The sequence below is a fragment of the Lissotriton helveticus genome, chromosome 3_1 (assembly GCF_964261635.1).
Source record: "Lissotriton helveticus chromosome 3_1, aLisHel1.1, whole genome shotgun sequence".
In the NCBI taxonomy this organism is placed as follows: domain Eukaryota; kingdom Metazoa; phylum Chordata; class Amphibia; order Caudata; family Salamandridae; genus Lissotriton; species Lissotriton helveticus.
Window position 1 is genome coordinate 302,463,105 of NC_136061.1, and position 25,303 is coordinate 302,488,407.

At 51.1% G+C, this 25,303-nt stretch overlaps 1 protein-coding gene across 2 annotated transcripts in view; it reads left to right on the top strand.

Annotated features, from left to right (window-relative positions):
• The window catches only part of TRIM37 (tripartite motif containing 37), a 1,276,082-nt gene that overhangs the window by 964,289 nt on the left and 286,490 nt on the right, over positions 1 to 25,303 (top strand). For both annotated transcript variants that reach the window (XM_078679853.1, XM_078679852.1), the window contains exon 19: positions 3,476 to 3,781. In XM_078679853.1, the coding sequence (XP_078535979.1) occupies positions 3,476 to 3,781 (306 nt within the window). The remainder of the gene's footprint in view (positions 1 to 3,475; positions 3,782 to 25,303) is intronic.

Here is a 25,303-nt window from a genome sequence, read left to right on the forward strand (position 1 = left end):
CTCCGAACTGGGCAAGGAAAGTCTGGTATCCATAGCTTCTGAACGTGAGTATCGATCCTCCGATCAGGCTGCCCCTTAGGGAGGATCTTCAGTCGCAGCGGGAGGGAAAGGTTCTCCACCCAAACCTGTCAGCTCTGCGCCTCCATGCGTGGAGATTGATCGGTGGCAGTTGCTAGCTTTCGACCTTCCTCCTGAAGTTTGTAATGTTATTCTGGCGGCCAGTCAGCCCTCCACTAAGTTGGTATACGCCTGCCGTTGGCAGAAATTTGTATTATGCTTTACAGAAAGGTCCATTGACCCTCTTTCTGCTCCTGTTTCTACTGTCCTTTTATTCATTCTAACCCTTGCCCAGCAGGGCTCTGCCTTGGGAACCCTCAAGGGTTACCTCTCTGCTCTATCTGCTTTTTTGCGGCTGAGAGACCAGCCTTCTGTCTTGAAATCTCCTATTGTAAATGGATTTCTAAAAGGGCTGGCTCACTTATTTCCACCCAGGCACTTTATTATGCCACAATGGGACCTTCATTTGGTCCTCACTTACCTGATGTGCGATTCTTTCGAGCCTTTGCACAATTGTCCCCTCCGGCGGTTGACCATCAAAACAGCCTTCTTAGTGTCGATTACATCGGCCCGAAGGGTGGGTGAATTGTAGGCGTTATCCAGCTCGCCTCCTTATCTTATGTCCTTTCCTGACAAAGTGGAGCTTCGCACCAGGGTATCATTTTTACCAACGGTTGTGACCCCATTTCATCTGGTCCAATCCATTACTTTGCCCACCTCCTTTGCTCCCTCACATCCCTCTAAGGAAGAGGAGCTTTGTCGTTCTACCTTGACCACACAAAAGAGTTCTGGGTGGATGACCAACTCTTTGTGGGGTATGTGGGAGCAAAGAAGGGAAAGGCAGTGAAGAAAAGATCAATTTCTAGCTGGGTTGTTCTCTGCAATAAAATCTGTTACGTCTTGGCGAAGCAGCAGCCCCCTGAGGGATTAAGGGCCCATTTGATCAGGGGAAAGGCTGCAACTACAGCCTTGGCCAGGGTGTCCCAGTCCAGGACATCTGTCAGGCAGTAACGTGGGCATCATTGCACACGTTCGCAAAACATTATTGCCTTGGTGGTCAAGTGCGCAGGGATGGGCACCTAGCCCGTTAAGTCCTGCAAGACTTAGTCTAGGTCATGAGTCCGCCACCCACCGCCGGGATGGTATGGCTCGAGTATCTGATTCAAAGGTAAGAAATCTGCAGCTACAAGTCTCTATCAGATGAACAAGTTACTTACCTTCGGTAATGCATTATCTGGTAGAGACTCTATCAAGCTGCAGATTCCTCACATCCCCACCCATGCCTCCCCACTTTGCAGACTGATGTAGTAGGACTAGGGTAACTCCCCTTTCAGGGCCCTAGTTTTGAACACGATTACTCCTGTCACTTCATGGCTCTGCGCTTCTGGCATGAGTACCTATGGCCTCGCTCCTGGGTGGTGCCTATATAGGCACGCGACGTCATAACCGACGCTACCAATGACAGTGACGTCATGCTGAGCCGACTGGATCCACCCGACGTCCCGCGCAAGAGGTATTGTTCAGGAAAAGTTTCCGGATCCAGCCTGAAGCTTGGGAAATTCAAAGGTAAGGAATCAAAGGTAAGGAATCTGCAGCTAGATAGAGTCTCTACCAAATAATGCGTTACAGAAGGTAAGTAACTTGTTCTTTAGGGGATCCTGTGTTATGTAGTCCAGGAGGGGGGTTTTCTCTATCTGATAGTGGCCTCTGCCTTCTATCGTAGTTGGTATGTTTTTGCAATGCTTTTGTTCAGCATTGTAGTGGTGTCGCTCTCTCTTGCTGTGGGGGTGCTCTGAAAATCCTCTTCCTTAGATTAGGTTAGATTCCATAACAGAGTGCTGTTGATTTAATTCTGGGGTACGGGATGATGTCCTTGTCCTCTGTGTTTTATCCATTCATGAAGTATTAGAGTTAGATCATGTTCTCAGTTCCACGGCAAAGACCTAATCCTCTCATTTGTTTGCATCGATTGATGTCTTTGGTCTCCCAGACTTGTTCACTCATGGGTTGATTACCTTTGACAGGAAAACATAGTATTTTTTTAATGACGTGTTTTCTCCAACTCTTCCTCATCCCTCTGTTATTGGTTATGTTATCTGCATGTTTTTCATGAGGACGTCCCACAATTATTCTGGTGGAGCATCTTTTTTTTCTTGGCCTGTGATTCTTTTGTCAGCTCAGTTGCTATGGCCTGCTAGTCTTATTTAGGGATCTTGGTTTGACAGTCCAGTTCACTGACCCGCCTCTAAGGATGTTGTTGCTTGGGTATCTAATTCTAAGATAAGGAATCTGTGACTAGATGTTCTTTCAGATAAATAAGTTATTTACCTTTTGTAACGCCTTATCTGATAGAGAGTGGATTTAGCCGCAGATTCCTTTACGACCCACCATCCTCCCCGCTCTGCGAACTGTTGCCTGTTGCCTACAAGATCCCTCTCTTGGCATGCTAATGCCTCATTTCAGGACTTTGCATTTGTTTAACAAAAATGTTTTTTTTTTTGACGCACTGTTTCCATATGCAGTTTCTAAAAGTAGCTCCACTTTGTAAGCACAAAAGGTACTTACAGAAGAAACTGACGTCAGCGTGTCGAGGATGGATTTATATGGACTCTGTCGGCATCACATCCGTAGCCGGCACATAGAGGTACTGCTGTATAAACATTTCTAGATCCAGTCTGGTGCCTGGTGAGTAGTCTAAGATAGGGAATATGTGGCTAGATCCTGTCTCTACCAGATACGGCGTTACCATAGGTAAGTAACTTATTCTTTTACACTTTAAACCAAGCAAGCAAAGGTTTCATCTAATTAGTAAACCGCAATATGCAGCTGCAGAATGCCCAGTGAAACATTTGCATAGCTTCTTTCAAAGTGTAGCAAAATGTATCGCAGCGTTTTAGCAACTTTTGATTCGAATGAGTTAGCAACAATTGAAAAAAATCTGAAGATTATGTAGCAGGATATGGGTTATGTGGTAACCCCATAAATATGCAGGAAACTCTGCAACTGCAGCATCTCTTAATTCCACTGGTTCTGTCCTTGGGTAGCTTGGTGACTTGAGTCACTCACGCTCAACCTAGCGACCATGACTGTTATTGAGGTTTTTATACTCGTATCTGACAATGGGAATATTTCCCCACTATAATAGAATCTCCATTAGCAAAGCTGTTATTGAAGGTAGGTAGCATGTTGTACTTAAGATGATACCAAATGGCTCACCTTTTCAGTTGTCTGGTATATAATGTATGCCCATGCATCTTGTTCCCCATCCCCTTTCACTCCACTGTATTGTTCATGTATGTGTTGCTGTATAAAGCCACTAAAATAAATAGAGGACTCTTACACATCACAAAACAAATGTGGTTAATATTTGTTTGCGTTACTGCATATTAGTCACTTACAGGATTTTTTTTCTATAAAGGATCATGTTCTCGAAAAGATAGAGATCAAAGGAGGCAACCGGGTTCTTGGCATGTCCCTCCCGATTTAAAGATGTTAAAGAGATACAAAACTCAAATTGCTGAAGTACGTAGTAAAATGTCTGATGTGAAGAGCCAACTTTTGGACATTAAAAGCAACAGAAGCAGTACTTGTGATATACAATCCAACTATTCATCTCCAGATTATGGCACATTACCCTCCTGCGGTACAGATGGCTGTGTTAAAATTCAAGAGTTTGGGCTGGAGCTGCTGGCAAAATCTTCACTTTCAGGTTATTCCAGAAATGGTGAGTCAAATTGGATTCTTTTTTTAATGGAGGATTTCTTAAATATTTATGTAACATTGTTCGTTATTTCTTGTTTTTGCGGAGGACATTACTTGTCAGATGTATAATTTGTTGCTGTGAAGAACGCTAGTTGCTTGCTTTTCCAAGGTCAATAAACAACTTACTTTATTGTGTCAATCCTGTAACCGTTCTCTCACCACCTTTAAGTTAAAACCAATTGTGTCCGAAAAAACACCATCCAAGGGAATAACTTGCCAGAAAACACTAGATTTTGCTGCACCTTTACTGCTTTGGCACATTGGTGTCAAACAGCATAAGTGCAGCCCCGAATTCTAAGCACCTGTCTATGAGGGAAGAAGGACATAGTAAGCCACGAAATATGCACATGTGACAATTCACAAGGTCCCTGGGACTACAGTAGCTGCTTCCATATCAATTTGGGGAGCCTGGCTCTCCTCATATGGCTTTAGCTTACTTTCCACTTTATGTTGCTGTGTTGTGACCAGCAGGTTCACAACTATACTCAAATCAATATCTCAGTCCAGGGCAAGCGGCACATCAATTTTTTAAACATATTTGTATACATTTTTCATAAACTTTACTTTTTCTCCACCCATGTCATCTGAAGTCCAGGATGTTACAGCCCCATCTAGACTTGTGAAATGATACAACAAGAAACATAAACACACAATGATTAAAAGTGAAAGAATACATGATTTTTTCAGACATCAATCTGTAAACAGAAATAAACAACAATAAATAATACTTTTTTTGAGCTGCTAGGCAATTAATAAAACATCTATGAGTCTAAAGGGTGTATGAGTGCTCTTTTATGGAAAAGTGCAGTTCATCAACCTGCAGAGTCTGAATGCACAGCTATCAGTCTACAACCAGTATTTGAAAGAAACAGGTTAGTATTAGATTCCTTACCTTAGAATATCCCCAGCCGTCAGACTGGATCCGGAAACTTTTGCGTAGCAGTACTCTTGCGCGTCAGTAGGCGTCATCTGCGGCTCCGTGTCGTTGGCGCCGGGAGCACGTCGCCGGAGTAATTAGCCGCCGCCCTCACGCGCTGACGTCAGTTATTCTTTTTTCCGCGCCAGCAGGCGCCGATCCGGTTAAAGTTGTACCCTAGTCAATTTTTGACTAACTTTTTCGATCCTTTTTGATCATTCTTCGAAGTCTCTCGACGGTGCCGGTAGGGATGCCCGGGTTCAAACCCTGCGTCGATTGCAGCCGACTGATGTCGGTTACCGACCCCCATCGCCGGTGCCTTCACTGTTTGGGCCCCGACCACGACGACAAGTCCTGCTCCGACTGCCGGGCCCTGACGTCCAAAGCTAGACTGGAGCGGTCGCGCAAGCGACTCGAGCTTTGGCAGTCAGCCCCGCGCCGCTCGTGGTCCCGGTCCGGAAGGAGGTCGAGGGACCGGTCGCAGGGCCGGAGTCACCACAGTTCCGGGAGTCGTCATCCGTCTTCGGGCTCGAAGTCCTCGGGTAATAGGCACAAGAAGTCGAAGAGGCGAGATTGCGTTTCTGACTCCCCCCTACCCCCCCGACGCTCGCGCAACGCGGCCGGGGGTTCGGCGACACCACCCCCGCGGTGCTGCCGGAGCCGCAGGCGTCACGGGCTGCTCCATACCCGCCGGTCCCTGGGCAGTACGCGATGCCGGAGATCGAGTCCTTGAGTCCTTCCTCATGGCCATGAGGTTGCTCGCTCTTCCGTCGGGTTCCGCGGTGCCTTCGGGCCAAGCGGCCCTGACTGGGTCCCACAGCGGGCCGGGTGCTTTGGCCCCGGCGCCGTCAGGTGCCTCGGCCCTGACGCCATCAGCGACTTCGGTCCCGACGCGCAAGGCCCCTCCAGATCCGGGTTGCCGCCGGTCGACCTCATGACCTCGCTGGCGCCGGCCCCAGGGTGTCGCCCCTCTCGCCGCCAAAGGGAGACTTTTACTTCTACGACCCGGCCCCATCCTTTGATCCTGAGTACCAGGTGATGGGTGACGAGGGGGATTGGGAGGGGTCCCGAGGACCCTCTGGCACGTGAGTGTCAGTCTTTTCAGGACTGGACAGGTGAGCTTGGGGAGGCCAGTGGTCTGGACACTTTGCACGAGGGGGATTGGGAGGGGTCCCGAGAACCCTCTGGCACGTGAGTGTCAGTCTTTTCAGGACTGGACAGGTGAGCTTGGGGAGGCCAATGGTCTGGACACTTCGCCCGACACTGGTTTTGTCTCCCCTCCTACCGTGGCTACGGAGGAGGGGGCTGCCTATAGTGTGGTGCTGATGCGGGCTGCCAATGCCTTGGGCCTTGAGCTCCCCGTTGCAGCTGTGAGGACTAACCTCCTCACCGAGGTCCTTAAACCGTAGACAAGCTCGGCCGAGCCTCTGCTGCCTTTTAATGAGGCCTTATCAGACATTCTTCTGGGCACTTGGTCCAAGCCCGCTACAGGTCTGCCTGTAGATAGGAACGTGGCCAAGCTCCACTGCCCGGCTCCGGGCGACCCTTGCTTCCTGTCCACCTACCCCACACCTGAGAGCCTGGTCATCCAGGCCTCTAACTCCCAGACCGCATTCCCGTCGGCTCCCCTCCGATCGGGAACCCAAGAGGTATGAACAAATCTGAAAGAAAGAGGTAAGTATTAGATTCCTTACCTTAGAATATCCCCAGGCGTCAGACTGGATCCGTAAATTTTTGTGTAGCAGTACCCTTGTGCGTCGGTAGGCATCGTCTGCGGCTCCGCGTCAGTCGTCGGCGTCGTGGGCGCCGTGATGACGTCGTCGGAGTACTTAGACGCCGCCTCCGCGTGCTGACGTCAGTTCTTTTTTCCGCGCCAGCAGCGCAGATCCGGAAAAAGTGGCACCTTAGTCTTTTTTTGACTAAAACTTTTACGATCCTTTTTGATCATTCTTTCGAGTCTTCGACTCCGAACGGTGCCGGTAGGGATGCCAGGTTTTAAGCCTTGTGACGATTGCAACCGACTGATGTCGGTCACCGACCCTCACCGTCAGTGTCTCCACTGTCTCGGCGTCGATCATGACGACAAGACCTGCTCTGACTGCCGGGCCCTGACTTCGAAAGCTAGGCGGGAGCGGTCCCGCAAGCGACTCGAGCTCCGGTAGTCGGCCCGCGCCGTGAAAGGTCCCGTTCCAGACGGAGTTCGAGGGACCGGTCGCCGGATCGGAGCCATCATAGCTCCGGGATTCGACATCACTCCTCGGGGTCGAAGTCGTCTGGTAAGCACAAGAAGTCGAAGAGACATCATCGCTCTTCCGACGCCCCCCGACGCTCGCGCGACGCGGCCGAGGGTTCGGGTGACATCGCCCACGAGGCTCCGTCGGAGCCGCGGGCATCTCGTCCGGCCCCACACCCTCCGGTCCCTGGGCCACACGTGACGCCGGAGGAGATCGAACGTTTCCTCATGGCCATGAGGTATCTCACTCCGACTGGCTCCGCGGCGCCTTTGGGCCCAGCGGACCCGTCTGGGGGCCCTAGCGGGTCGGGGACTTCGGCCCAGACGCCGTCAGGTGCTTCGGCCCCGATGCCGCCGGCGCCTTCGGGCTCGGCGCCGCAGGGCCCCACTGGATCCGCTTCTGGATCCGGGTCGTCGCCGGTTGACCTAACGACCTCACCGGCGCCGGTCCCTCCCATGTCACCTCCGGCGCCGTCTTAGGACGGCGCAGTCCCCGATGCCTCCCTCGATCCGGCGCCGGAGCGGCGCCGCTCTCGACGCCGTTTGGAGAGTTCTACTTCAATGAGCCGGCCCCATTATTTGACACCCCTGAGTAGCAGGAGATGGGTGATGAGGAGAATTGGGAGGGGTCCGAGGACCCTCTGACACGGGAGTGTCAGTCCCAGGAGGACTGGACAGGTGGACTTGGGGATGCCAGTGGTCTGGACACCTCGCCAGACACTGGTTTTGTCTCACCTCCTACCGTGGATACGGAGGAGGGGGCAACCTACAGTGTGGTGCTGACGCGGGCGGCCAAGGCCTTGGGCCTTGAACTCCCCGTCGCGGCCGTGAGGACTAACATCCTCACTGAGGTCCTTAAACCGGTGCCTTTCGCTCCTTTCGTGGCCAAAGAAGGGGCGTCCCCACACGTGCTGCCAGCCACGCACCGCAGGGTAATATCCAACGCGGTGGCTGCTGTGGAAACCGCCGTGGTGGCGGTAGGGAGCAACGGCGAGGTCAGTCCACACCTTCCACCGCAGCATCCGCCTCAAAACCCTCCTAGTCAGTGCTTTCAGGCCCATGTGATGCCAGTGGGGGGCAGGGTTCGCCATCACCTCCTCCACTGGCGCACTGTCACATCGGACAAGTGGGTGCTGCAAATCGTCCGAAGGGGCTACTCCCTCCCCTTCGAGGCGACCCCTCCAGCCATTCCACCGCAATACCACCGCGTATCGGGGGATCATTTGCGACTTCTACAGGAGGAAGTTACGGCCCTCTTGGCCAATGGGGCCATCGAGCGCGTTCCTGGGCCAGAAGTAGGGTGTGGTTGCTACTCCCACTACTTTCTGGTACCCAAGAAGGGCAAAGGGGGCCTATGCCCTATCTTGGATCTACGGAACGTCAACGGTTTCCTCCGGAAGGAGAGGTTCAAAATGCTGACACTGGCTCAGGTCTTGGCTGCCCTGGACCCAGGAGACTGGATGGTAGCGTTGGACTTGCAGGACGCTTATTTCCACATCCCCGTCCTGCCGGCCCACCGGCGCTACCTGCGGTTCATGGTTGGCCACGAGCACTTTCAGTTTACCGTGCTCCCCTTCGGCCTTACCGCGCCCCACGGGTGTTCACAAAGGTGATGGCGGTGGTCGCAGCTCATCTGCGCAGGTTAAGGGTTTGTCTTCCCCTACCTCGACGACTGGTTGTTGAAGGCGGGCTTGCCCCAGACAGTCGTCAGCCACCTCCAGACGACGGCAGACCTCCTGCACCAGCTGGGGTTTACAATCAATGTGCCGAAGTCACACCTGTGACCCTCTCAGAAGCTCCTCTTCATCGGAGTGGTTCTCGACTCCGCGCAGTTTGGGGTTTATCCCCCCGAACAGCGGATCCGGGATATTCAGGCTCTGATTCCGATCTTTCAGCCGTTATCCCGAGTCTCGGTCAGGTTGACGCTGCGACTTCTGGGGCTGATGGCCTCCTGCATCCTTCTGGTGCATCATGCCCGGTGGCGGATGCGGGCTCTGCAGTGGGACCTGAAGTTTCAGTGGACCCAGCATCAGGGCAACCTGTCCGACCATGTCTTGATCTCGGAGGGCACTGCAAGACAGTTGCAGTGGTGGCTCACGGACCCCGATTGGGTCAGCGGCAGATCCCTCTCCCTACCTCAACCGGAGCACGTAATTGTGACGGACGCGTCCCTCCAGGGCTTTCGGAGGCCACATGGGAGAGGCGGAGATCAGAGGCCTCTGGTCTCCGGCGGAGTCCCAGCTCCATATCAACCTTCTGGAGATGCGGGCGATCCGACTTGCACTGAAGGCATTCCTCCCCTCTGTCCGGGGGAGTGTAGTGCAGGTGTTCACGGACAACACCACCGCCATGTGGTACTGCAACAAACAGGGCGGGGTGGGGTCATGGACCCTTTGCCAGGAGGCTCTGCGCATCTGGCAGTGGCTGGAACATCAGGGCGTGACCCTGGTGGTTCAACACCTGGCAGGTTCCCTGAACGCCAGGGCGGACAAACTCAGCCGTCGGTGCATGATGGATGACGAATGGCGTCTGAACTCGGACGTGGCGCAAGGCCTCTTTCAGCAGTGGGGAGAGCCTTGGTTAGATCTGTTCGCCACAGAAGAGAACGCGCAATGTCATCAGTTCTGCACGTTGGAATTTCCAAGGCGGCACTCGCTCGGAGACGCTTTTCGTCACGAGTGGAGCTGCGGTCTGTTGTACGCCTATACCACTTCTGCCCAGAGTGCTGAAGAAGATCAAGCGCGACCGGGCCCAAGTTATCCTTGTGGCTCCGTACTGGGCACAAAGATATTGGTATCCAGAGCTACTCAGAATGTCTGTCGATCCCCCGATTCATCTGCCTCTCAGGAGGACCTTCTGTCGCAGCAGCAGGGGACGGTCCTCCATCCGAACCTGTCCAGTCTCCACCTCCATGCTTGGAGATTGAGCGGCGACAGTTGAGACCATTTGACTTGCCTTCTGAAGTTTGTAATGTGATTCTGGCAGCCAGGCGTCCCTCCACAAAGTCGGTATACGCCTGCAGGTGGGACAGATTTGTGGCATGGTGCACAGCAAAGTTCTACCCCCCTTTCTGAGGTTCTCCTCTTCCTTCTTTCTCTTGCCCAGCAGGGCTCTGCTCTGGGCACAATCAAGGGATACCTTTCTGCCCTTTCCGCCGTCTTGAGGCTACCTGATCAGCCTTCTTTGTTCAAGTCCCCGATTGTTAATAGATTCTTGAAGGGCATCACTCATATGTTACCCCCCTGTTCCTTTCGTGATGCCCCAGTGGGACTTGAACCTGGTTCTGACTTACCTGATGTGCGCTCCCTTTGAGCAGTTTCATAACTGTCCTCTCCGTCATCTTATGCTCAAGACTGCTTTCCTGGTTTCCATCACCTTTGCCAGGAGAGTGAGTGAGCTCCAGGCTCTTTCCTCTTAACCTCCTTTCATTTCTGTCCATCCGGACAAGGTTGTGTTGCGGACAAGAACCTCTTTCTGGCCCAAGGTAGTCACAGTCTTTCACATCGGGCAGTCCATCACCTTGCCCACCTTCTTTCCGCCTCCGCAACCTTCTAAAGAGGAAGAGCGGCTCCACCGTCTGGACCCAAAACGTGCGCTCTCATACTCTCTGGATCGCACACGCCAGTTCCGGGTGGATGACCAACTCTTTGTTGGTTACGTGGGCGCTAAGAAGGGGTGGGCGGTGCACAAACGGACCATCTTTCGGTGGGTCGTGTTATGCATCAAGGCATGCTACTCTTTGGCTAAGAAGGAGCCTCCTGTTGGGCTAAGGGCCCATTCCACTCGGGCCACGGCGGCTACTACTGCCCTGGGCCGGGGAATCCCCTTGCAGGACATCTGTCAGGCCGCTACGTGGGCCTCGCTGCACACGTTCGCAAGACACCACTGCCTGGACAGCCTAGTCCGGAGAGATGGCTTTTTCGGCCATTCCGTTCTCCAGGACTTTCTGGTGTGATCATTGGTTCGCAGACCCACCACCTTGGTTGGTATCGCTGGGGTATCTATTCTAAGGTAAGGAATCTAATACTAACCTGTTTCTTTCAGATGTACAAGTTACTTACCTTCGGTAACGATATATCTGTAAGAAACAGTTGTTAGTATTAGATTCCTTACTGCCCCACCCATCCTCCCCGTTCTGCGAACCGATATCTAGGGTTAAGGTCATCCACTTTCAGGGCCCTGGTTTCATGGCACCAGTGTTGGTTTTTATCATGGCTCTGCGTTTCTGGCGCGGAAAAGCTGTGTATAAGAACTGACGTCAGCACGTGAGGGCGGCGTCTAAGTACTCCAGCGACGTCATCCCGGCGCCGACGCCGGACGCGGTGCCGCAGACGACGCCTACCGATGAGCAAGGGTATGCGCAAAAGTTTCCGGATCCAGTCTGACGCCTGGGGATATTCTAAGGTAAGGAATCTAATACTATCTACTGTTTCTTACAGATAGATCGTTACCGAAGGTAAGTAACTTGTGCGTCCGGCAGTGACGCAGTGATTGGAATACACAGCATAGGCCTTCATCCCCGAAGATGGCTGCATTGATCAAGATTTATCAAATAAAACAATCACATAGAAACCAATACCCACCCCCCAAAAAACCCTGCTCCTTCGTACAAACTAGACCATAAAAATCAAATAACAATGGGTGTGGCCAGGCTAGATGGCCAGGTGGACGTGATCCAAACGGGCTTCGGAGCTTCGTAGCTGTCTTGGCATGCTCCAGACGTGGGGGGTAACCGAGAAGACATCCGAACGGCTGCAGAAGAAACGCGACAGCGGGCCCACACCGGTACTATCCCGCATCCCATAAGACAGGGGCAAAGAGGCGATCCCAGCACTGACAAGTAACGGACCAGCATCCCAAAATGACATCGCTGGCCGTGCTGGAATCAGGGAAGCGTTGACTCAGACGAGCAGCCCTTACGAATGCTGCGAAAGTAACAGGCCATTCGGAGATCATGGCCAAAGAGAAGTACAGCGTTACCGGCGGTGCGCTTCCATAGCAGATGGGGGAGGGCTCCAACTCTACGAGGACTCCGCCCGCCATTGTAGACACGAAATGATAGACGAAAGACAGTGAGCGGGGGCACTGTTGGTGGCGCTGGGATACCCTATTGTGAGCACGGGAGACCGGGGGCAACTGAAATACTCCCCCACAGCCCTTTTGACAATACAGAGCAGCTTTTAAAGGGTTCCAGATGCAGGCCACAACACGCCTGACTTTAAAATGGCGCCTGCCAAGGACTATCACTGGGGAACATCAGAGGCACCCGAATGTAGGGCCCCTTCTTACGAACATTAAGTGGATGCCATAAAACAGCTACGGTAACCAAAAAGTGAGCAACCCAATATACCCTTGCGGGTTTGGGCAATATGTACGGTAGGGTAAAGATACCTTCAAGGGATTTTACTGCTATTAGATTTTAGACAAGATTTCAAACATCAATCAGCGGCCTAACAAACTTGGTGCCGATAGTGCAAAAAACTGCAACAGTAAGTATTTGATCAATATACATAAGTCACCAAAGGTGATCTTAATGAGAGTGAGAGCGAGAAACAGGTGTATATGAACATTTTTTGTATTTAATACTTCACAAGAAAAAGGGTACAAAATAGATAGCACTGTTATAAGAAGTACTTTTCATGTATGTCAATCAAAGAGAACTTCTATATAACAATTCTAGACACTTTTCTACCTATTTACAATTGATTTACTGATCGAGTAGAAAAAGCGTATGTCGACGTTTCGGTCTCTATTGTTGAGTTGTTGAGACCATCTTCAGGACAATGAAAATCATATCTTGAGAACCCTAAAAATAACAGTTATTATTAAAAACAATCTCTTAGTTCTAAAAAATGAAACTTCAATTATATATACATAATACACCTAAGCTCTCTATAGAACCTCACAGTAATTAAATGACTGGGATTTTTACCACACTTAATAAAAGCTCTAATTTCATTACTTTTCATATATACCTGTTTCTCGCTCTCACTCTCATTAAGATCAACTTATGTATATTGATCAAATACTTACTGTTGCAGTTTTTTGCACTATCGGCACCAAGTTTGTTAGGCCGCTGATTGATGTTTGAAATCTTGTCTAAAATCTAATAGCAGTAAAATCCCTTGAAGGTATCTTTACCCTACCATAAAACAGCTACAGCAGCACAGCCCTTAAGAAAAGAACAATTGCAGTGTCACATGTATATCAAATATCCTATACCTGACTCTAAGATGGCTAATGTCTCCCAGGTCCTGCACTAAACCTTGGGGAAGGAACCTCTTGGTGTGAAGCAAGCTTCTGCCGAAGAAAAGGGTAGAGACTTCATCGAGTGGTGGGGATTCCACACCCACAAAGAAGCGGGACAGTCAGTCACCACCCGATGCCACCAAAAAAGGCGACAAGCAAGGTATTCAGTTTTTTCACCCCCACAGAGAAAAGGCAAGTGCAGGAACTAGGGAGAGCGGTTGCCAGCATGTCACTCACGAAAGACGACCTTCTGGCCTCTCTCAGGGAATTCAAAACAGAGCTCCGCTCAGAAATCAAGCTCATTGGAACAACTGAAAGCAGCCCTAACCAAACGCATGACCTCCATCTAACAGGACGTCAGCTCCATTGGTATGAGAGTTTTGGAGTTAGAGGCCCAGACACAAGAGCTTGATAAACGCGAAACGGCCACCCACAACAAAGTGCAATAGCTCAAAATGCAATTACAGATGGCTCTTCTGAAGACTAAAGATTTGGAAAATAGGTTGCGAAGAGACTTTAGAATAAGAGACTTAGAGGAGGGGAGTGGAGGGTTTGGACTTAGAGGCCTTCATCGAGGGGCTATTCTCAGAAACTCTCTGACCGCGCCAGATGAAAATCGAAATTGAAAGGGCACACCGCTTGGGGAACCAACCGAATGGAGAACGACGACACATACGCAACATTCTTGTCAAGCTTCACTCCTTCAAGGTAAAGGAGGCGATCCTACAGGCAGCCAGTAAGAAAGACTAGATCTCCTTCCAAAGATTTAAATGCGTGCTATATCAAGACCTGTCGCTATCCACTCCATCCACCCTACTGCAGAGACAACATTTTAGGCCCATAACGAAAAAACTCAGAGCGGACAGTATTCAATACAGATGGACCTACCCCTTTGGGTTGGCTTTCGAATTTAGCAACAAAATGCGCCACATTTCACACCTGGAGGATGACTTAGGAATTTTAGGGCTCACGAACCCAGAGGACGACAACCGTCATGGAACATCGAGAGGGAAAGAGTCTGAAAGAAACACGACATTCCAATGGCATACGATTCCCAAATGCAGACAAACCAAAACATAGCGAGACAACTGCAATCACAGAAGAGACTTTGGAGACCCTACAGGTGGGAGCTTCACAGTATGAAATAAAGCATGGAGACAATACTCAGGAAAGTGATGAAGAAACTCGGCACCAGACTTTTGCAATCTACAATTACACCTCGTCCCTGTCCAGGAAACACTTTCCTAGGCTACCTTTGAACTGAACAAAGGACAGCCGAGGCTGCGGGCCTAGACCAAGGCGGCCGCTAAAATGACCTCAACCTTGAGTGATGTTCCGGCTTGGGGCCCTTTGGCCACCCAGCACAGTTTATCTTGGTTATTGGTTTTACATGTTTGGAGGGAGGAGTCATGTAGGGGAAGGTGACGGGCATACACGGGTAGCAGACATGCAACAATACTATGCCTTAGATGGAGGGTCAGTGTCATGGGCGGATTGAGATCCCCATGCAAGGAAAGTTGAAAGGGAGCAATCACAAGGGGGAGGGCGGAACCGGAGACAGGATAATTTCAATAGCCTTGTGGAATGTGACAGGTCTGAACTCGCCCCTCAAAATACATAAAATCTGGGGCGTGGCTAGCAGCCAAGCATGGTGGCTGCGTAGTGAAGGAGCTCTACAAGCGACTCGGCATTTTCTAAACATCCGATCATTAATCCGGCTCAAGTTCACCCCAAGTGGCGGATCCCGAGGTTGGAGGGCAGTCTGCACTGTCCGACCTGACCCCGGTGCAAATCCGGCGCCGGAACCCGGGACGGACACGCAACACAGTAATGAGGCCTGTCGTCAGTTAAGCAACACCGGCCTCACGTAATCCCATGCCCGAGCAGAAGTGAAGGGTAGACTGCCACAAAACAGCGGAAGTTGGCCTGGCCCCGGAGGTGTGGAGAGGGAACCCCACGTCCCCGGAAAATTCATGAACCGACCTGTGGCGAGATATCGCTGGCACTACAACGGCGGCGCAGGGGGCGAGGCACCGGATCAATCCCTGACGGCACTGGCGGTGCCGACCGGCGAGGGTCTGGAGCTCTCCCCGTGATGGTGCTCGTGTGGATGGACACTGGAAATACAGAGGAGTGTGGACTTTGAAGGCTCTGACTCTGAGACAGCCGCCGCGACCCTGAAAAGGCACCAAATATCACAGACGAAGCAGCCGCTCAGAAACTGAACGCGGCCTGTCGCCATTGCCACTACGCCGGCCTTAATTAATTATACACCGGAGCAAGGGCAGAGGAACGACGAGGACAGCGGCCAGGAGGTGGTCTACACCTTGGAAGTGTGGGGAAGAAAAGCACGTCGCAACACGAACGTCAGAGGGTCACATGCAAGCCACCAGAGGTGGTGAGTCACGGATACCGCTGCAGTGGCCCTGGGGGTAGCGATAACGGCCAGATCATCCCCCCCGAGACCTAGGCACTACCGTCTAACGAAGCGTATCACCCGGTCCCGCAATAGTGATCCTGCGGCAGGGCCCAGCAGCAGGGAAACGCTCAGAGACTGTTCTTGAGCAGCGAATAGGTGGCGGACCATATTGAACTCACTGCCCCAACATAAGTGACCTCTCCGTCCCCCCCCCCGGTTTCACACCGGATGATCAGCGGACATTGCACAGCCATGACTCGATACTCCACAGGAAACTCAGGACCCAGGACCCTTGTGTGGTCGCGACTAGGTGGAGCTGACTGCGCAGTTTGGAAAGTACGAGCCAGCCACACCCCGGCAAGGCATAGCAAAACACTGGCACACACAGGTAAAGAGGTGCTCCGTGTGCGACTGCAGAAAGACTACCAGAGGGACAATCGGCGCAGTGACCCCCGGGGAGAATCACGACGAGCTGAAGACCGTGACACAAGCTGCTGCGCAACAAACCTACCGACACGACCACAGTAACCATACATCACCCGGCAGCTGGCTCGTTGTGGCGAGGGCCCCTCCATGCGAAAACTGTGTGACAGCGGCCCCTGAAGGTGAGGACATCGGCGCACCCCTGTGGCACCAAACTGCCGAATCGGGGGACTTGTGCTGGGATTCCATCGCCCCATTAAAGGCCGCTTCTGAAGAGCGCTGATCAACAAGGGTCAGCACACGGAGTGCAAAAGACAGTGTTGCCACTGCCGCAAAGTAACCCACTCCCAGTGACACGGTGAGGACGGACGCCATGGCAGGCAGAGGGCCAAGGAATACATCGACGCAAGCCAAACTGGACAAATACGCCTTTGACAAGAACAGCTCACCGCAGACAGAGGGTCGTGCCCCCGCGGGAAAAGGCCAGGATAATGATGGAGCCAAGAAGTTAACGCTGGAAGATATCATGAAACCGCTGTCCAATGTGCAAACGGCGGTGGGGTCGATATCTACAGACGTAAATCTGCTACGGGCGGATCTTCACAAAATGTCGGAACGGGTGGCTCAGGTGGAAGTGGTAACGAAATCCCTGGTGGAAGACACCTCAGAGCTGCAAATTGCCATGGAACGCATGGAAGCCATGACCAAACAACTGCAAGACAAGCTGGATGATCAGGAGGGGCGCTCGAGGCGGAACAACGTGCAAATTTTAGGGGTGCCAGAATCAGAAGGCAAAAGAGCAATGGACCTATATGTTGAAGATCTAATAAAGACTAAATTGCAACCTAAAGGACTGTCGTAATTTTTCTCGCTAGAAAGAGCGCACAGAGTACCCGGCGGAGCACCGAAGCCGGGTGCCGCGCCCCGTCTAGTGTTGGCCTGATTGTTCAACTTCAGAGATAGAGACGTAATACTATAAGCAGCGAGAGTTTCACCACCCATCAAGATCCAAAACATAACGCTTGCCTTCTTCCCGGACTACACGGCGGAGGTGGCCCAGCGTCAGAAAACCTTCTCAGAGGTCAAGAAGGCCCTAAAAGCGAAGGAACTGCCTTACTCCATGCTGTTCCCGGTGAAACTGCGAGTGGTTGCTGACGGGAAGACGTGGTTCTTCGACACACCTGAGACAGCTCAAGACTGGCTAGAGGGCTGGCGACAGGTAGGAGCACCTCGCCGCACCAACAAAGGCCAACGGCACCACCGAGCCGGTAAACCCACAGAGACACAGGCGTCGGCGACAAGGAATCTGGAACAAACGTCTGAGGCGAGATCCGAGGACGGCAGACAGCAGCCGGACTCCTGAGTCTCATATACTCGCAGCTATAACGACAGTTCTCCCCTATAGTGGGCGGGCTGCCCTTGGACTTCAGAACGGGAGAAGCTGCAGAGGGTGGACGAAGCCGCCGCTGACATGAGACTCCTTACCCCCCGCAAGCAAGTACATTGGGTTGGGGAAGGGTAGAGCACTCTGCTAAGTTGGGGAGGCGGGTGGTTTTATGCTCGTGGAGCAGGGAGGCAGGGAGGGGGGTCGAGTGGGGATGTTAGATTGTTTTGGTTCAGGATCCACACGTTGAAACACATTATGTCGAGGATAACACACGAATATTCCAATGGGACGGCAAGTATATCACACTGTTAACGATAGGCAGACAGGGCGGACTTACAACACCTCATGATGACAGATCACTCTCAATCCGCCGCCATTGACGGCACGACACACCACACGGCGGTTCCCCCTCTCAAAATAATCACCTGGAATGTAAGGGGGCTGGGGGACAAAATAAAGAGAGGGCTGGTTTTGCAGGCAGTTAAACGCCAGGGCCCTGCTCTGGTCTTACTTCAGGAGACGCACCTTACAGGGAAGGCATGCCGAGCACTAAATAGACGGGGCTATAAAATGGCTGCGCATTCAGAATTCACCTATGGCTCAAGGGGGACAGGCATCCTGGTAAAAAAGACCTCACCCTTCATCATTCTACAACACAAGATAGACGATCAGGGCCGCTTTGCGGCAGTCCACGGACAATGGGAAGGCCGGCTTCTAAATGTAGTGTCCGTCTATATACCACCAGCCCTCCACTCAGGTGCATTGCAAGCGTTGGGAGAGTTTCTACTGAATCTCCCGCTGGGAGACACCATCATTGGAGGAGATTTTAACTCCGTAATAGATCCGACGCTAGACACATTCCCTGTCCGGACGCGCACATCTGGACCCTCCAACTTCCAGGGCTTCTTAGAGGCGATGGGCCTGGCGGATGTTTGGAGACACAAACACCCCACAGCGCTGCAATATACCTACCACTCACCAGTCCACAATAGTTTGTCCCGTATAGACTATTTCTTGCTGCTGGGCAACGGCATGAGCAACATAAACACCATAGATATATTGCCATGGGGCATATCATATCACTCCCCGGTGGTATTGACCCTCTCCAGTTGGGAGAAGACTCGAAAGAGAATATACCCCATATACCCCAACTATTTAAAAGTCCCTAAAATTAGGAAAGAGCTCAAGACAGCAACTACTTATTATTTTGCGGAAAATGCGTCGTCGGTTACCTCTCCCTCAATTCTGTGAGAAGCTTACAAGACAGTCCTGCGAGGACAGGCAATTGCCTCCATGTCAGGACACAAACAGACACACCGCCAGAAGCTCTCAGAGCTAGAACTGGCACTTCACGCAGCAAACGTGGCCCATATGGTGGATCCAACGGCGGACTCCGCCCATACGCTGAAACTGCGACAGCAGCAGTACCAAGACCATCTTAAGACCCAAGTAATCGGCGATATAAATAACACGGCCCATAGAGTTTGACGTTGGAGACAAGGCAGGGAAAATGCTGGCCTGGTTGGACAAAAGGGAAGGGAGTAGCAGAGACATACAGCAGTTATATTCCCGCAAGGGACAGCTGCAGTCGCACCCTGAGGATATTGTGCATACGCTAGCGGACCATTTCCAAGCAGTATATACCTCAGAGAGAGAAGTCACAGAACGGGCGGCACTAGATTCCCTCAGTCACATAACAGTCCCGACGCTTCCGCTGGAAGCGATCCACGATTTAGAGGCAGAGCTGACGGTGGAGGAAATACAGCGGGCGATCCTTGCGATACAATCAGGGAAGGCACTGGGCCCGAATGGGATCCCCATAGAATGGTACAAGCTCATGGCCAACAAACTTAGCAGGCCGCTGTTAACAATGTACACTGAGAGCTTGGCAAAAGCGGAACTCCCGCTGGAACACCGTACAGCAACGGTTGTAGCAATACCGAAACTCGGTAAACCTCCGACGGATTGCTCGTCATATCGTCCGATTTCCCTTATCAATGCAGAAGCAAAAATTTGCGCAAAACTGTTAGCTAATAGACTGATGGACCATCTCCCGCTGCTGATCCACCCTGATCAATCGGGCTTTATGCCAAACAGAAGCACGGCCCTAAACCTCAGGCGTGTACATGGGATCCTGGCACGCGCTCCTTCATTGTCAGAATCAGCGGTGATTCTTTCGCTGGATGCCAAAATGGCATTCGACATGGTGGAATGGGAGTATTTATTCGCAGTCTTGTCCCATATGGGCTTTGGCCCTAAATACATAGCCTGGATCCGCCTCTTATATGCCAATCCGGTCGCTCACGTCACCGCTAACGGCCACATCTCACACACATTTCCACTGGCGAGGGGAACCCGTCAGGGTTGTCCCCTATCCCCCTTGCTCTTTGCCTTGGTTTTGGAGCCACTGGCTACGTTGATAAGGTCAACACCGTTATTGAAAGGGATTAGTTGGAAGGAGGGGTGGGAAGACCGAGTGTCGCTCTATGCTGACGATATGCTAATATACCTAACAGATCCGGACAGAGGCATCCCAGCACTCCTTGCCCTCTGTGACACCCAGGGGAAAACATCAGGATATATGCTGAATTGGGCAAAATCGGTAATATACGTTTTGAAAGGGCCACAGCCCGCACTGGCAGCTGACTGCCCACTCCTGCTAGTATCGGGCTCCTTCAAGTATCTTGGAATATATATCACCGACAATGCGACGGAATTCTTTGAAAAAAATCTGAAACCTCCCCTGGAACGTCTACGTACTGGCGTGAAACATTGGGCGGCCTTGTAAATGTAAATGTAAATTTGAGCTTGTAAAGCGCACTGCTACCTGTCCGTAAGTTTCCTGGCGCTGTATAACTCTGGGGAACCCGTCCTGGCTTTCCCTGTGGGATGGTCCCTGCTGGGAGTCCCCAAAGTGGAGGCAGGCATCCCCGGAGTTGATGGGGCCGTTGTGGAGATTAGGCAAGCTAATGCCCAGAGTTGCCGAGTGGGACCCCTGATTAGAGTAAGCACCGAAGCGAGAATTATCGAGTCCGCTGACCCAAGTCCACAACCCTGCCGCTTTGGGAATTGAACCCTGGTCACGGGCCGACTTCTGCTCCCGGGTCTGCCGCCTCTAACCAGTGAGCCTCACTACTCCACAACTTGCCACTGACCCTTCTCGGTCGAGCTGCCCTCTATAAAATGATGGCGCTCCCGAGATTCCTATACGCCTTGGAAAACACCCCATATCCGGTCGCGCCGCGGTATTGCCAGCAGGTCACCACGTTGGTTTCTAACTTATTGTGGAGTAACCGACCGGCACGCATTGCCCATATCAAACTTAACAGGAGTTGGTATGAGGGGGAATCACACTGCCAAATCTACAGATGTATTACTGGGCGGCGCAACTCAAAGTTGTAAACCAGTGGATTCATATGCCAAGGGAGGACCCAGCCTACAGGACCGATAGGGCACAGTTGGGAGCCGACAGCATGCTGTCAGTACTTTATGATAAACACCAGGCCACGAAGCTGATAGGTCCCACGAGACACACGGCTACGTTATGGCACACGGCGCAGGCGAAACTGGGCTGGAAGGAGAAGATCACTAAACACACCCCTCTCTGGGATACGAAGGCGCTAGGGCGATTGCGACAGAGTAAGGGGTTTGCACAGTGGGACAGCATTGGCATTTCTATGGTGGGAGATCTGTGGGATAAAGGTACGGTGATTCCATTCACCCTACTTCAACAACAATATGACCTTTGACCAAACGAAACTTACCGATATGTACAAATCAGACACGCATTATTGCAGGCTATACCGGCAGACACTGACATCCCGGAGTCCTCACCGTTGGAGGACAGATTGCTCACTGATTATATGCAACATGGTGCAACTTCACTTACCTATCGAAAGCTGCTCAATAACCTCACAGACCCTACATTGAAATTACGAGAGAAGTGGGCGGAGGAACTTGGCGATATTGATGACTCGGAATGGAATGAGGCGTTGGCGTCCCCGAGGGAGGTGGGAATCTCTGCTAAATTCAGACTGGTGCAACTTAAAATCCTGCACCGCATATATTATACTAGACCATTGCTCCACAAACTAAATAGAGCACCGCACCCATATTGTCTTCGTGGCTGCGGCGAAGAGGGTACACTACTCCATACACTCTGGGACTGCCCGCTCATAGCTGACTACTGGCGTCAAGTAATGCGCACTCTCTCACAAACTCTCAAAGTCTCCCTAGTACCGGAACCACGCAAATGTATATTGAATATATGGGAACCGACCGATTTATCCAGATACAATCACATATGGGGCACAATAGCTATAATGGTAGCAAAACGAGATATTGCTAAAAAATGGGGTGCATCAGAACTACCCACAGTATCGCAATGGAGCAAAAACATGGATATGCTGATGTTGACAGAGCGGGCGGTGTATGTGGTTAAGGCGTGCCCCCGTAAATGGAACAAAATATGGTCTGCCTGGAATGCATACAGGGGGGACTTGTGTGACCCATTGCCAGAAGAGGATAACATTAGCTCGGATGAGGAGGAGGAGGGGGACTAAAACTAGAATAGAAGGGTTTATGTTCTCAGTAGGAAACATTGTAATATATCACTACACACAGAACACCCCACATCTCCGTCTCCGAAGACATGAATATCTATACTGTGTGTCACCATGGACGTAGTGCCAACCAACGTGAAAGTTTGGTATCTTGAACTCAGTTGTAAGTTGTTTAGTAACAAAAAAATAAAAACTAATAATAAATACAAATATTTTTTTTTAAAACGTTAGACCTATGACTCATCCGACATGTGACCTGATCGCTAACAAATACACTCAATGATATTACGCCGCGGGGCCCCCGGGTTGTCGGCTAAAGGGCTGTGTTTTAATCCGCAAGTATTGATGTGCACCTACAGATGCCATGGCCGGCCCCCGGGGTTGTAGGCCTTTTGCTGTATTTTTGTTTCCGAAGAGTGTACAATAAAGGTCTTTTAAAAAAAAAAATTTAAAAATACATTAAATCTGGAAATATCTGGTATACTCCCACTTCGATGTAGTGGCACTTCAAGAAACACATCTAAATAGATCAGTAGCAATAATGTTCCTCAACACTACAACATTCCAACCAAAAGGCATAAAATAAGACGGGGAGGGCAGGGTGATTATGGTGAAGGGGAAATTGAGGGGAAGACCATGCACGTTTATATCCGCTTATGCACCTAACACAGAACAACCTGCGCTCCTGGCCTCCCTGTTAAACATGATGGGCGACAGTCCTTATGGGGGGACTTTAACTTAACATGGCATTCAGAAATAGATAGCACGCACCACTCCAGGACTTCCACAGCAGCTTTCCCAAAGGGATAGAACAAACTATACAATTGTTCGGTCTTACCGATGCATGGAGATCACTCTAACCCCACCACCAAAAGTTATACTTTCTTCTCTCACGTACACCAAACTTACTAACGGCTTGGACTACATATTTATAAGCCAAAGCCTACTGGGGTATCTCCAGGCGGCTAAAATTCACCTGATTACTATCTCAGATCACAGCCTTATCACAATCTACCTACCCTGGGGAATTGCCACACCAAGCCCGCCAAGATGGTACATCCCTGTCTCCCTAACTAGAGTTAGGGTATTACGAGACGAACTCCGGTCATCAATCAAAGAACTCTTTCAATTAAGTCAGCCACACGCAACGTCGCCCCTGAACAACTGGGACGCTTTTAAAGCGGTACTTTGGGGTAAATGCATCAAGCTAAATACCACACTGAATAAACCGAGGGCTAAGGAGCAGGCGGCACCTGAGGCTGAACTGGAGGAAATAGAAAGGGAACACAAAAAGACCCTCACCTGGGCCCTACAACGTAAACTAAGTGCCCTGAAAGGGAAAACCATGGTGATCTACACCAATAGGGCAGAGTGCACCCTGCTCTGGCTCCGCCAGATCTCTTGCGCTCAGGGGAACAAGGTGGGATCCCACCTAGCCAGACAGCTACGTGAAAAATAGGAGAAGGAATACATCAGGGGCAAATGTGACAGAGAGGGCAATGTAGTACACTCAAAGACCAGCCAAATAAGAGAAAGTTAGTTATAGATTCCTTACCTTTAGAATCAACACCAGACATCAGACTGGATCCGGAGAATTTTTTCATCAGCAATACCCCTGAGCGTTGAAAGGTGGCGTTGGTCGGCTCCGCGTTCATCGTTGATGTCGTAGTCGGAGGGATGATGTCGCAATAGCTACTTAGACGTCGCCCTCGCTCGCTGAGGTCTGAGTTTCCCTCCCTCCTTTTTGAACTTTCACCTCGACAACTGCAGCGACCCGGACTCTTTCACCCTCCTGCACAACATTCGCCAACCTTGGACTGAGGCAGCTCGTCACCACCTCCACCCACAGAGCCGGACACACCCTCGACACCATCTTCGCAGGAGGGACAAACATCCAATTCACCCACACCATGCAGCCCTTCTGGACTGACCACCATGGTGTACACTTCACCACCGCACCCAAACCCGCCCGCGCCCGCCTTGAAGCAACACCACCCTCCTCCATGACCTCCATCCCCTTTCACCACAACCAACACCAACTCTGCAGCCAAAGAACTACACCGCTGGATCTCCAGCTGCGCAGACAAGCTCGCACCCCTCCGCCACCCCGTCAAACAACACTCACTCAAGGCCGCCTGGTTCAGCACCAACCTCCAAGAAGCCAGACACTTCTGCAGACACCTCAAAAAACTCTGGCGGAACAGGAAAATCACTGAAGAAGAGAACATCCTCAGGAACGCCATGAATGAATACCACCAGCGCATAAGAGCCACCAAGCAGACCTTCATCAAGAACAAAATCCACACCAACACAAGTAACACAAAAGAACTGTTCAACGTCATACAGCAGTTCACCAAACTGCAAAGCTGCGGACGGGACACACCATCCCAGGACCTCTGCAACAAGCTCATCTTCTACTTCTCCCTGAAAATCAAGGCCCTCTATGACAACTTCAGCAAACAGACTCCAGACACCACCCCCCCCCCTCCTCCACCACCACCAACAACCAGCCAACCATCACCACCTGGAAACCTCCTGCTACCTCTGAAGAGAAAGTATTAGAGGTGATATCATTTAAAGGAATTTTAAACAGATATGAAATTTGCAAAGGTTTATTAGGAGCATACTCATCATACGATACCCTACAGGAACTGGAACCGCTGTAATGTTCACCAGGGACAAGTCTCTTAGTTCATGGTGTGATGATGCATGTGGTTTAAGAACCAAATTCACATGTTGGACTGCAGAGCGTTCTGGGAGATAGTGTCCATTCAGAATTAGAAAAAATACAGTTACCACACCAATCCAAAGTGCCGGGAAATGTAAGCCAATTGTAATCCATAGATGTATCCAGGGAACAACGAGGTAGGTCTTTTTCAGCAAAAGATAGAAAGCTTAAACTTGAAGCTTGAAAGGAGGAGGTGGTGTTGGGCGCTCCGGTTCATTGGTATCTAATAAAAAATCGTAATAATGCACGATGTAGCCAGACGCCTTCCAGCTCAGCAGGTTTCGTAGAACTGGGAGACTACTCGATCTGTGGCATGTTGACATAAATGGGTCAATTTTTTAAATTGAAATTTCTGTTCTTGTTGACTGTACAATTGTAGTTTTTTCAATAGGGAGAAGTATCATCTCATTTTTGTTGACAGCCTCTCTTTGGAAAGTGGAGTCTTCAGTCATTGTTAAAGCTTCCAATTTGAACTTCCTGTACGGTAGCCAGAGGAGTGCGGCAGCTACCCCGGTGCCCACGTGGCCTGCTGTTGAGAATCGCCACACAGTGAGGTTTGATCAGATC